This window comes from Aptenodytes patagonicus, chromosome W (genome assembly GCF_965638725.1).
Source record: "Aptenodytes patagonicus chromosome W, bAptPat1.pri.cur, whole genome shotgun sequence".
Lineage (NCBI taxonomy): Eukaryota > Metazoa > Chordata > Aves > Sphenisciformes > Spheniscidae > Aptenodytes > Aptenodytes patagonicus.
The window spans coordinates 47546845-47561374 of record NC_134981.1 but is presented as its reverse complement, the minus strand read 5'-3'; the positions used below and the strand labels follow the sequence as shown (position 1 = coordinate 47561374).

The 14530-nt window shown below is 37.6% G+C and overlaps 1 protein-coding gene across 1 annotated transcript in view; it reads right to left on the bottom strand.

Moving 5' to 3' along the window:
• The window catches only part of LOC143172196 (F-BAR domain only protein 2-like), a 135228-nt gene that overhangs the window by 101410 nt on the left and 19288 nt on the right, over window positions 1-14530 (bottom strand). Inside the window, exons 3-6 of the mRNA XM_076361440.1 lie at window positions 11776-11850; window positions 10303-10444; window positions 10066-10218; window positions 3916-4020 (exon numbers count right to left, since the gene is read on the bottom strand). Of these exons, the coding sequence (XP_076217555.1) occupies window positions 3916-4020; window positions 10066-10218; window positions 10303-10444; window positions 11776-11850 (475 nt within the window). The remainder of the gene's footprint in view (window positions 1-3915; window positions 4021-10065; window positions 10219-10302; window positions 10445-11775; window positions 11851-14530) is intronic.

Here is a 14530-nt window from a genome sequence, read left to right as displayed (position 1 = left end):
AATACAACTATAGTTTTATTCGGAAAAATCTTTCAACATGAAGAATTTCTGCTAAATCTAATATCTAAATAAAGTGAATTATATTTTCCTACTTCTTTAATCACAAAAAAAACCTTCCACGTTTATTGCAGCAAAAAAACATAACTTGCAATTTAAGATTAGGAAGATCATGTTTCTAAATTCAACCTCTCAAAATCACGTATCACAAGCCACATCACTTTGATAACTGCAGGTAAGGTAGTAAATGACAAAAAAGGAAAAATATGTAAAATTTATGCAACAGGATTGGTGGAGTTTAACTAAGAAAAAAAAGAGGACAGTTAAGTGAGGACATTACTACATGATTACCTAGAATAAAGCCACAGCAATTCAAGGTGTTCGCGTCCTCAGAAAAATTTTTATCTGAACAGCCTAAGACAGATTTAAGTTAAGCCAACTGTTTTTGCACTGAAACAGCTGAGAATGTTCACACTGCTCATTTATTTTGTTTTCAGAATTAGTATATTTCAAGTGAAATGTACTCCAAGTTAAAATAATCTAGGGTGCAATTGATTCAGAAGTGGGCTTCCACATATTCACGAGTGTTGTTTTTTCCTACCGCATCATCTTTAAAGCGGCCTCCCTGCAACCAAACTGTAGATGCAGCTACACCATTATACTTAAAACAAATTCCACAGATAGGACTTATACTGGCAGAATTCCAATTTTCATTTCCAAAATGGATAGCTGTGAAAGGTATTAGAGTTTCCAGGTGTCCATTATCACATTAAGTGAAAATTTAAATTTTGAGTAAAAGGGTTGTTGCAGTTAAGGAACTAAGGTTATTTACACAAGTGTGGTTTGTAGCGAGAGGTAAATTTGTATCAGTTTTGTATTGCAAAACAAAACAAGCAGCCCAAAAGCATGGTCACATTTTCCCAGCGTTAACATCTGGTATAGTAAAAAGATTTTTTTTCCTCTCTCTACATCTCAGCCTGGTTTAAATACCTAATGCCTACCTAATAACACAAATAAAGCTGAACAAAAAGCATCTTCATATTCTGTCTCTAGATACAAAATAAACTGTTACTTTTTTTCATTCTTTTGTTGTAGTGAATTGTTCAAATGAAGTTTTTTTTAAGACATTATGAAAAGCCCAGCTAATTTGCTTGCTGAAAGCCCCTACATTTTCCTTCACTAATTCACTGACAAAACCCATTTCAAATACTCTTCATGTTTATCTTCTGTCAGTTCTAAACAAGAACTCCTTTTCATTACTTACAGCTTTCTTGCTCGTTGGAGACAAATTTGCAGTGCAATTTTAGCAAGGCCAGTTTATTAAAGTCATATTTGTTAAATTTTTTTCTTATTGTTTCAGAGAGCAATAAGTCAACTGCTATAAACACAGTCTCTTTCTTGTAAGGTAAGGAATAAACAGCAGACAGCTTTTACGAGACTAAATAAAGATTTAAAGCAACCTGACTCAACTTGCTCTGAAGTGGATCAGAAGCATTCACAGGATCTATTTCAGCAGGGGTTCAGTAAGTTCCAGAGCAAGGTAAATAACAAACAGGGCAGGAACTTCTTCAATTATTCTAGATAGATCCAGAAGAGCCACATTTGTATATGGGTTGAAACAAATCAACGGAACAGTTCAGTATTTTTCTGGTGTTACTTGATTTCTTTGTATCAAAAGGTGGGGTCTCCAGCAGAAGTCAGGCTGCACTACAATTTATACATACCACACAACAATGGAGTTACTGGAACACTTACTGAGCAACTATAATAGTTACATTAACAGGAACGCTGCAAAAAAATTACCATTTTGGGTAACAGCAGTATGTGTTTACGTGTCAGTTTGCTTCCACCTTATTTGTGGAAACTCTCCAGGAGGAATGTTACACTTCAATGGTAAAGATTCTTTCGTTACTATTATACTTGTTCCTAAGAATTGTTTTAAGATACATTTAAGTTTAAAAATGTTGCCTAGTCCCAAAATTCTCAAGTGACTGGAATTACACATGCCAATGCCAATCCCAATCAAACTGCCTAGGGGTAACTGATACACAAATATTTTAAGTTACAGTGAGAGAGACAAAATGCTAAGGCAACAGATATAAATGTATAAGATGGAGACATATTCAAGTAAGTCCAGGCCAGGTGTCACACACTCTAAGTCAGCTTAAAGACACAAGTCTCTACCCTTAGTACCACATTGCCTCTTCCTTCACACCAACACAAATGCTTGTGTGATCTCTCAATAAACCAGACCCCAGGTCTCTTCTGGGTTAAAGCCAACCTTCCTTAATACATTAGTTTTAGCTGGATTAGTTCTACAAGGTAGTTCCTCACACAAATACTTGACAAAGGAAGAAGCATGGAAAGAGGACAACTGCTGGTTTTGACAACAATACCAATTTAAAACATATATTGAAAACGCAGCTTCACACACCAGAAAGAAGTACAACAGGCCTTATAACCCAGACCATGGTACCCATTAATTTTCTTGGTGATTTTTTTTTTTAAATAAAGCCTTTTTATACCACTGAATAACTGCAATCATCACTGTCTTACACTACACAACAAAAAAAAAAAAAGCATTTAAGAGTCACGTATATTTTTTAAAATGAGAGAAAAATAATGTACTTAACCAAATTTAACTCAAACTGAAAAGAAAAGCATAGGGAGTACAACTCCTCCAACCAAAACCTAGTTAGAATACTGCACAAAAAGATGCCTACTGTGAACTCTTCAATGAAAGGATGTCAAGACTCTTAATGTAAGTCACATTAAAGGCAGAATTTTGCAGTAGCATGCCTAAGCACTTCTTTGTCACAAATGCCTGGACTGGAGGGGTGGGCGGGAGGGAAAGAGTTCTGGTATGTGATATATTTGGTACCCTTTCTGTAACAGCTGTGTTGAGTATCTATTCAGAGATTAACTAGATCAAGTTCTAATGAAATTTTCAAAGTAGGAAAGCAGTTTATAGTTTAGGACAGGGCAGCTTTTTTTTTTTTACGTCAGCCTACATAATCCCCATACTGTAAAATCTTAATTTCCAAGGAGTTAAGGAAAACCCTAATGCTTTTCCACTTCTATATTAATAATACAAGTATGACTGCATCTCCCTAATAACTCCATCTATGCCTAAAAATTAACTTTGAAACTAAGGAAGAGAGCAAAGAATCTTCAACCAAAAAGAAAATTCCTATCTTGTAAAAGCTTTACTAAACTGAGAAACATATACAAATAAATATGCCAACCAGTCCTCAACTAAATATTACTACTAAAAGCAGAAACAGTGAGGTTTGCTTTTTGAAATCTGGGGCAGTGGAAGAGAGTCTGCTATCAACAGATTTGAAAAAGAAACTTTAAAATATAACAAGCAGCAGCATGTGCAGTCATACAGAGAACTTGATATCCTCTGAAATACAGATTTAAAACATCTTTAAAAACCCCAGAAATTTGAATAGATGTAGGGGCTTTTGACCACCTCAGATAAACCCTGGAAAGACACTTTAACAAGCTGTTACTGAAGTGTTTTGCCAGAATGATAATGAAAAAACATAATGGATCCCAGTTTTAAAACTCCTATGAATGAGTTCTGGCTCTCCAGCAATTCACAGGATTTCCCGCACGATAACAATGCATCTACAATACTTCCAAAAGTTTATTTTATTTTCTTCCTAAAAATTTCTTCAAAGTCTTTCTAGAGTGCTAGTGTTCAACTGTGTCGTTCAAGGACACTGCCATCACAACATACATGGTCAATGCTTATCCTTCAAACATATTACTTCTGACATTGTTCATATCAATTTCCAATGGAGATCATTCTATCTTGAACCAATTTTTCAAAAGCTTTGATTTCAGAGATCTTCAGAGGTAAAAAAGAACATATTAATCTATTTTAAAGGTAACTCATTTAATAACACTTACCTGTGCAGTTTCTGTCATTTTCTGTTCAAAAACAGATTTAACTGCAGCATATTTCTCCACATATAGTTTATAGGTATCTGTAGCTTTTTTCGATTTAACTGCTGCCTATAGATTAGTACAAAAAAGTGTCAAATGTCACATATCCAATCTTATCCAAGGCTTTTAAAGTTACTATTAAAAGAAAGCCTAGGACGACCTATAAAAATATTCAGGGGCATATCAAAACAGTGAAGTGTCATAACAAAATTTCACCACCAAATAACTCTGATTCAAGCCATTAGAGATTTCTATTTAAAGCTATACATAAACCACATAAAAAGGTAACAAAGCAATTACCTCATTTAAATCCCCTCCCCTTATCAGCAATGACTAACTTATACTTGTTTTGAAATAAATATTTTAAAATTTGTATTCCTGAAGTTAACTAATTAGCTCATGTCAAATATTTAGATCTACAACAGAAAAGCAGGAAGAAAGCAAGGTTGGAATACAGAGCAGTTAGTGCAATTCTGAAAGAGTTAACGGTAAAAAGCACAAGGTGGTGCAGTTCTCTATTAGAAGCGAAGGAAAAAATATAAGGGAAAAAGACATTCAAAAGTACAGGTGTTACATCAATGGAAATTTTAAGATTAAGAGATATTTGAAAGTGAAGTTAATGCAGAACATACGGATGGCCAGATTTATGCAGCTCAGAGTTGTTTATAATAGTCCTTTTTGGCTTTATAACTTATTGATTTGTTTCATTCTTTGTTGCTAATAAACCAAAATGTTCTTTTTGTGGGCTTAATATTCTTAAAAGACAAAAAGAAATACAGGAGAATCCCAATATCACATGGACAACAAAACTGAATGAAGTGATTGTTTATGGCAGAGAAAAAAGTTATTTTTAAAGTTTACAGCATGACAAACATGAGATGAAGTTTTTCAAAACTTTGATATTCTTGCTATTTCCAAGTTAAAAGCCAATTAAAATAAAAATTATTTGCCTTGAACATCAGTTTTTTTCTAGCTTCTGTGTTCAACATGCCTACTTTATCTCATTGAAGTTTCCCATCAATTATAACTCAAAAGTATTTCTGAATTGTTAATGACATCAGTAAAGACAGTTGTATATTTACTATTTGTTCTAGTTCCAAATAGCTTTCCTCCCCTCTTTCAAATGAATTTCATCTGTCCCACAGTAAAAATGGAAACTATTTCTCACTTGCAGTGACTTGTAAAGCTGACCACTACCTATAACTTTCAAATGAATTAATATAAAGATGCCATCTAGAAAGATATAGTTATATTCTGCAATTTCCAAGAGAAAAATAACTGAAAATCATGAATAACAGTATAGTGTTAGCACTTGTTCACCTGGGGAAACATCAACCAGGACTTCAAAGGAAGAGGAATCAAAGCTACAGTTCCATTTTTCCAGTTACAGAGAAAGCTTAAGCAGATCTTGCTCATGTAGCCCTCTAAACCCAACATAACAGAGCCTGAAAATACTTCACTATACAAAGAATATGGATCCTTCAGGCATTAAGGACGGCATGACAGGATGTATCAAACCCATCAGTTACTTGCTCTGAATTTTACTTCATGATTCTCACTTTGGGAATTCCCCTATGCGAATGTGCAAAACACCATTTACTATACAAAAGTAAAAGGTGCTCTATGAACACCTGATTTTAAAAAGAATTAAGATTGCTTTTGCAATAAGATGATTCCAAACTTAATCATTGAAAAGGAAGGAAATGTCAAGTTAAAAGAATTAAAAAAAATAAGTCTTTTTGTAAAGCATTATGTAATTGAACCCCATATGCATGGGATTTTGACACAAACAAAACATTGTCTCTTGTAATCATGTTTAACCATGAGCAGAATTGTGTTATGTGCTAAAGCATCTACAAAACCTCCTCAGCAAGACAGACAAAATGATAAAGCACACGAACATTGTATGATTAACTAGTAATCTCTTCTGAAAACACTATGTGTCTATTCTCAGGTGCAGCAATTGATAGAACTCCATTTAGCAGATTTACAATAATTGAAAGAATAACTATCAGTCAAGAATTTTTTTGTCAAGTCACTATAAATAGAGAAGTTAACATATCAGAGAACAACAGGAAATTATTACACAAGTTAACACTAACTTTCAGCTGCAATGAAAATTGCAAGCTCTCAGATACTTTATTGGAGAATTTGAGGAGGTATTTCTCCAAATATTTGGCTTTGTGATAAGCTCTTAGCATACTGGTGCAGATCCCCTGCTTTCTGATAAAGCAGCTATTCTGATTTTGATAAAAACATTTTTCATGTTATGCTAAAAGTAATAAACCTATTCTCTGCCAAGGGAAAAATAAATTAATACAATCTTTGTCACCATGTTTCTGAAATTACAAGCGTAAATTTAAATAAAGACATGACTGAAGAGATGTGATGGTCACAGTTATCGGCTCCCACTGGAAACATTTTTTAAGTATTAGCTGAGCATTCAACTATGGCCTAATTGTTCAAACAAAAGTATCTAGGGAAGATGCATAAAACAGTAAAAAATGGCCTTCAGCCTATAGTGCTTCCTCTTTTTCCCTTCTGTATATAGACATTAGTCAGACTGAACATTTTTTGTTTCCAAATGGACAAGGGACTACAAAGTTACATCTTAAAAGCAAGCCTTCCATCAAGTCAACTTTTCCTACTGAAAAATTTCAATCTATTTACAAGAATTCAGAAAAACTGTATTTTGAATAAACTAGCAGGAAAACATCTGCCATCCCACATATTTCTGATTCATGTCTAGAACCCAAACCTGACTGTCATTTGAGGCAGAAGCTAGGAAAAAAGCTACTTATATTAAAGATAAAACAATCAGAACATGGTCAACAGGATCACTTTTGTCATCAGTGACAAGACAATAACCAACTCTATCTGCTCCACCAAGACAATACAAAAAGCACTAAGACCATTCTAACAAGAACAGAGCCCTACACAGATCAGATAATTGAAAAGGAAATAGGCAGATGTATCAAGATTTAAAAAGAGAAGACATCATTAGAGACAGGGAAACATAACCTCTTTCCTCTACTATTTGTTTCCTGAAAAGCAGAAAAAGTTAGTGTTGCCACCAGGTCGAGGGAGGTGATCCTTCCCCTCTACTCAGCACTGGTGAGGCCACACCTGGAGTACTGTGTCCAGTTCTGGACTCCCCAATAAAAGAGAATATAACACAATGTCAGTTGGAAGGGACCTACAACAATCATCTAGTCCAACTGCCTGACCACTTCAGGGCTGACCAAAAGTTAAAGCATGTTATTAAGGGCATTGTCCAAATGCCTCTTAAACACTGACAGGCTTGGGGCATCGACCACCTCTCTAGGAAGCCTGTTCCAGTGTTTGACCACCCTCTCGGTAAAGAAATGCTTCCTAATGTCCAGTCTGAACCTCCCCTGGCGCAGCTTTGAACCATTCCCACACGTCCTGTCCCTGGATCCCAGGGAGAAGAGCTCAGCACCTCCCTCTCCACTTCCCCTCCTCAGGAAGCTGTAGAGAGCAATGAGGTCACCCCTCAGCCTCCTTCTCTCCAAACTAGACAAACCCAGAGTCCTCAGCCGCTCCTCAGAGGACATGCCTTCCAGCCCTGCCACCAGCTTTGTTGCCCTCCTCTGGACGCATTCAAGGACCTTCACATCCTTCTTAAATTGTGGGGCCCAGAACTGCGCACAGTACTCAAGGTGAGGCCGCACCAACGCTGAATACAGCAGGATAATAATACACCTCTTTTGACCGGCTGGTTATACTGTGTTTGATGCCCCCCCAGGATGCAGTTTGCCCTCTTGGCTGCCAGGGCACACTGCTGACTCCTATTGAGCCTGCTGTCGACCAGCACCCCCAGATCCCTTTCTGCAGGGCTGCTCTCCAGCCACTCCTCTCCCAATTTATACTTGTGCCCGGCATGTTTATCCCTGGAAACATTCAAGGTCAGGTTGGACGGGGCTCTGAGCAACCTGATCTAGTTGAAGATGTCCCTGCCCACGGCAGGGGGGTTGGACTAGATGACCTTTAAAGGTCCCTTCCAACCCAAACTATTCTATGATTCTATTACTCCGTCCCAGGTGCAGAATCCAGCATTTATTCTCATTAAATTTCATGCCATTAATCATAGCCCAATGCTCCAATCTATCTCGATCCCTCTGCAAGGCCTCTTGTCCCTCGAGACAGTCAACAGCACCTCCCAGCTTGGTATCGTCAGCAAACTTGCTAATGGTGCATTCAACTCCCACATCCAGATCATTGATAAAAATATTGAACAGAACTGGCCCTAGGATTGAGCCCTCAGGAACACCGCTGGTGACCGGTCACCAGCCAGATGTAGCCCCATTCTCTACAACCCTTTGAGCCCTGCTCTTCAGCCAGTTCTTCACCCAGAGCACCGTGAACCTGCTCATCTCACAGTTGGACAACTTGTCCAGAAGGATGCTGTGAGGGGCAGTATCAAAAGCCTTACTAAAATCCAGAAAAACTCCATCCACCGCCTTCCCTTCATCCACTAGGCGCGTGACCTTATCATAGACAGGGCTTTCCCTTTGTGAACCCATGTTGACTGTGCCTGAGGATTGCGTTGTTCTTTCAATGCCTTTCAATAGCACCCAGTATGATCTTCTCCATAATTTTTCCAGGAACTGAGGTTAGACTAACAGGTCTGTAGTTTCCTGGGTCTTCCCTCACGCCCTTCTTGTAAATTGGAATAACACTGGCTAGCTTCCAGTCAGCAGGGACCTCCCCCGACTCCCAAGACCTTTGGTAGATGATCGAGAGGGGTCCTGCCATAACATCCACTAGCTCCTTCAGTACTCTGGGATGAATCCAATCAGGCCCCATGGACTTGTGAACATTCAGCTGATTCAGCTGGTCCCTTACAATTTCAGTGTCCACAAATGGAAAGTCACTGTTCCCACACTTGAGGTCCTTTGACTCAGGGGACCAGGCAGCCCAAGGTCTGTCAGTATTATTAAATCTGAGGCAAAAAATGCATTGAATGCCTCCTCTTTTTCTTCATCCCTATTAGTCAGGTGACCATCTTCAACAACTATCGGTCCAATGTTTTCTTTAGACCTCCTTTTGCTATTAATGCACTTAAAGAGAGACATGGACATACTAGAGAGAGTCCAGCAAAGGGCCACAAAGATGATGAAGGGACTGGAGCATCCCTCCTATGAGGAAAGGCTGAGAGAGCTGGGACTGTTCAGCCTGGAGAAGAGAAGGCTCGGGGAGGGATCTTGTCAACGCATGTAAATACCTAAAGGGAGGGTGCAAAGAAGACAGAGCCAGGCTCTTTCCAGTGGTGCCCAGTGACAGAACCAGAGGGAATGGGCACAAAATGAAACACAGGAGGTTCCCTCTGAACATCAGGAAACACTTTTTCAGTGAGGGTGACCAAGCACTGGAACAGGTTGTCCAGGGAGATGGTGGAGTCTCCCTCCTTGGATATATTCAAAAGCCATCTGAACGTGGTCCAGGGCAACCAGCTCTAGATGATCCTGCTTGAGCAGGGGGGTTGGACCAGATGACCTCCAGAGGTCCCTTCCAACCTTAACCATGCTGTAATTCTGTGAATGGATCAAACTCCCCCATGACCCAAGGACAGTACTAAATGCAACATCAAATTACTCATCCCTTGAGGTTTTGGTCCATGTTATTGGAACCTCTTAAATTAGCATTGAAAGTAATATTAACTCGTTTTTCTTCTCAATGGAATAGACTTCAAATACTCCTATAATTAGCTACTTTGTCTCACTTCAGGGGACAACACAAAACTTCCTACTCCTTAATTCAATAACAAAGGCATTGAGCGTTTGCATATTTACTTAAGAAAATGCATCCAAAAACATAATAGAAGCTGATACAATTATATGCAATTTCTGTAAAAGCCGCTGAACAAAATTATCATTATGCAGGTAATTACAAAATAAAGAATTAGAACTGCAATGCAATTAGAACAGATAAGGAAGTGTAAACAAAACATAACTAGGCATTCAAAGTATGATGCACATTATGAAATAGCCACAACTACTTTTAGCCCTTTTTGAGTATTTCACTTACTAATACAAGGTGAATGTGTTACAGATTGACAACACAATGAATTTAAGTAAGATGTCACAGAACTACCTTATCAACTTCTCTCTGCGTTGCTCCTTCCTTTTTCAAACGTTCTTGCTCGACACACTTTGCATTGTAGTTTTCCTTTGATTTCTGTAAGGCCTGAGTGACACTTTGAATATTTTGCACTGCTTCCAATGTTCCTGAAACATCTTCTTTAGTCTGCCAAATATCACATAGTTGTCAAAAACAAACCATTTTAGTTTTAACAAGTTATGGACACGCATAAGAAAAAAAATTAATAACCTTTTTATAAGTTTTGATTTGTTCATCTCCATACTTGTGAACTTCTTTTATTAGCTCTTGTAATCTCCGCACAAGGTCCAAGTGACAGCTTGCTAGTTTTTCTGTTGAGGTTTTGAAAACATCCCAAACTGGTGCAAATGTCCTAGATTGAGAAAAAAAGTTTAATGCTCATCTGGATTTTTTCCTTTCAGTTGGCTACAGGGTTTTTTTTTTTTAAATAGTGCTAAAGTATAACTGATATGTTTACAGAATTTCAGCTTTGTTCCTAAAACTGAAGCAAACAAAAAAACCCAACATAAATGATGTTCTTATTAAATGTTTCAAACGTACTTGGATTCCTACCTAACTTTTCAGTGTTTTATGTTTTACCTGTATTGACTCTAACGAGTAAAACACAGCAAAATTCACTTAATTCTTCTCCATCATCAACACACAATAATGACAAATGATATTCCTAAAGATGATGCAAGAGCAGCTCAAAAAAAATTTAACATGTACAAGTATCTTTATGTGCATACTTGAATAGTGAAAAGAAACTAAGAATTACTTGGCTAGTTAAGTTTCTAGTTGTCTTACTTCATTACAGCTACAAGATTAACCATACAGTAAAGGAAGGTGGGGGACAGGTCATTCCTCAGATTCAGATTTCTATACTGAATAGACTTCTGCTATTCTAAAGATACACTCCTACCTCAGTTTCCAGGTCAATGCTGCTGAGAAATCAATACCATGCATAGCCTTTAAAGCACTGATGTTCAAACTAACATGCAGATACAGAACCTTTGAAGAGCAGCAACAACTGGTATCAAATTATCCACTGATGAAAGCTCTCCACATTTCTAGCTGTGACTAACAAATAATCTTTAGCCTCATCTAAGAGGTCTGACCTGTTGGCATAATCTTTCTAATGAAAACATCCATTAATCATTCCATTTTTTTTTTTTTAAACACATCCAGTGTATAAAATTTTAATTAAAATATGGAATAAGTCTATTGAAAAGTCTCATTCTTAACATGTCTCAGGACAAAGATAACACTTGAGAAAGTAGAAATAATAGAAACAAATAAATTCACTGCCACATTTGCAGACCATATGTTCTCTCTTCAAAATAATTACCATAGGCTTGGGAGCACAGCATAGAAAGTCACACTCATTATTATGCCTGAAAAGAACTCAACCTTAAACACAGAGGAACAGACAATTCCTCCATGGTGTTGGTTTGTTGTTTTTTTTGTTTGTGTGTTGTTGGTTTTTTTTTTTTAATAAACTGTGAATAAAGAACTGTAATGTCTTGGTTTTGTCATAGCTGCATGATATTTTGCATAGCTGCACAGTAACTGAAGAACTAACAATCGTTTTTAAAGGTGGCAAAGTTATGCTACCTTCAACACCATTAATAAAATATTCAGAATCAAACTTGATTCTTAACATGTATGCAGTTAATTATTTCTCTCTTATACACACTTACTTACCCAAGTTGTGTGTAATTGCTCGCTGATTTGGCTAGTTTTGTCATTGACCTTGAATATACCTCCTCTATTGTAGCCCTGTCAAAGAAAGCAATCAAGAGCATAACCGAAATTTTGAAGATAGCTGAAGACAGATGAATATGCATTATAAAGGTGCAAAGCATAGGACTTTTTACTTTAGCTGAAAATGACTCCATTTTAATGGCCCCTCAAAAACTATATGCAAAAACACAGAAGTATATTTTAAAAAATAATCTAAGAACACTATGACAGAATGTTGCAGGGAACAGAAACAAGTAAAACCTAAGGGCTCAAGACTTGCAAAAGACAATTCCTTCCTTCCTATACTCTCTGCTGTTCCCCTCTGCCTTTAACATTCTTTAGTAAGAATCAGAACACAGTGACATAACAATCACCCACCTAACACTGTCTAAATACCAGAGATTTACAGAGCAACAAAGCCAAATATATTTGTAATAAAAACATTTAAAAAAAAACAACAACCCACAAACTGAATGCTTACTGAGCAATCACATTTGTTCACATTAAATAAAATGGGGTCTTGTCTAGGGGGGTTTTTGTGTGGGGTTTTTTTTGTTTGTTTTTTTAAGTTCTTTGCATAGTGATGTTTGAGTTTGGAAAACACAGTCAAATAACATGCAATGGAAGTATTGTGTTCTACTGTTTATAATAATTTTTAAAGAAGTTTCAATACATTCTGATTTCTTTTGGATAAACTCTTCCCTACATAAAGTTTCATTATATTTTCCTGCACTCAAACCCACATTTTCACTTGTCTTTTGGAGATTCAAAATCCAAGGGTCCACACAGATTTCCTCCTTAGAGCCTGTGCTGGGGCAATTGCCACGGAACAGCAGTCCTACACAACATATCATGGCAGTGACTCCCCTGGAACTCCTCCCCCCAGTCTTCCTCACCCTCCTATTATTAAGGTTAAGAAACACACTATTTTAATTTTCCACCCTAAATCAATACTCAATATGTAGTGTCAATTTAGACTTAGAAGCGTCCGGGATTTGAGCAAATACTGTAATTGTCTTCCTTGAAAATCCAAAAGCTTGAAGCAATTTCTTTCCTGCTTTGTAATACCTTTATTTGGGGGCAGAAGAGAGGAAAAAGAGGGAGATGACAAATTCACTCTTCTCTCAAGTTAGGACGACTATAACCACTTACTGCTGAGGCAAATGTTTTTTATTTCTCCTTCACAGCAATGCTTTCCAAGCAAAAAGAATTTTCTTAAGAAAGTATGAAACAAAGTACTAGCAGTCACCTGAAGCTTTGACAGAGAAGCATATATTTAAACCTAGTGAACTTCCAAAATAACAATCCAGTCACACAATCAATTTGGAGAAGGGGATTAAGTTGTAAAATGCAGCAATTAAATTACATTTTAAGTCTCACTTACAAACAACTATGAAGTTATTCACCAATACAAAAAAAAGAAATCAAAACTTTCTCCTCATTCCCCATATGTAAATATTCTTGATGATCTAAAAAAGTTCGTTTCCAAGATTTCAAATTCTTGCTCACTGCACAGCAACAAGCCCATATGTACAGACAACCAGAAGAGACGCTGAAGTTTTTAATTACCACGATGAATATGTTTTATTATCAGGAGCTTCTATCGAAGTTTTCTAGATTTGAGCGCTCAGTGGTTTTGTTTTTTTTTTTAAACACAAGATTTCTGACCAAAATCCACACCTCTTTTTGCTCATATAAGTATTTTGTAAATTGTTCCAATCTCCACAAAAGCAGAGTTCCTCAACTTACTACACATTATCAACATACAACAGTTACAAACACTAACTGAAATATGCTGTTGCTGATCAGTTAGGCATGTCTATCTACATTTGTTTTATCAACTGACTTCCCAGAGCATTCTGATGTACTGGTAGAACACTATGAATATCTCAGTAAATTTTTCGCTAATCTGAAAATCTGTCTTTGCGTCATGGTTTAACCCAGCAGGCAGCTAAACACCACAAAGCCATTCACTTACTCCTCCCACAGTGGGATGGGGGACAGAATCAGGAAAAAGGTAAAACTCATGGGTTGAAATAATGACAATTTAATAGGACAGAAAAGGAAGGGACAACAGTGATAATCATAAAAGAAAGTGCAATTGCTCACCACCCACCGACCAACGCCCAGCCAGTTCCGAGCAGCAGCTGCACCCTGCCCCCCCCCCCCCCCCCCCCCCCGGCCAACTCCCCCAGTTTATGTACTGAGCATGACATCATATAGTATGGAATACACCTTCGGCCACTTTGGGTCAGCTGTCCTGGCTGTGTCCTCTCTCCCAGCTTCGTGTGCACCTCCAGCCTCCTCGCTGGCACAGCATGAGAAGCTGAAAAGTCCTTGACTTAATGTAAGCACTACCTAGCAACAACTGAAACATCAGTGTGTTATCAACATTATTCTCATCCTAAATCCAAAACACAGCACTGTACCAGCTACTAGGAAGGAAATTAACTCTATCCCTGCCGAAACCAGGACGGTATCCACCCCTTATTCTATACCATCTGCGTCATGCCCAGGTCCCCACACTTCCCAATACATCCCAATTAATCACCACCACTTTTCTTGTCTCTTGATATATACACAGAGATATCATTCCCTTAGTCTATGGGCCATCCCTGTAAAATGTTCGTTGAGTTCATTTAGTCCATGACCTTGGGTTCCATCTGTCATAACAGTCCTTCAGGGCAGGAGAGATGGTGTGTGGTGTCGCGTTGCC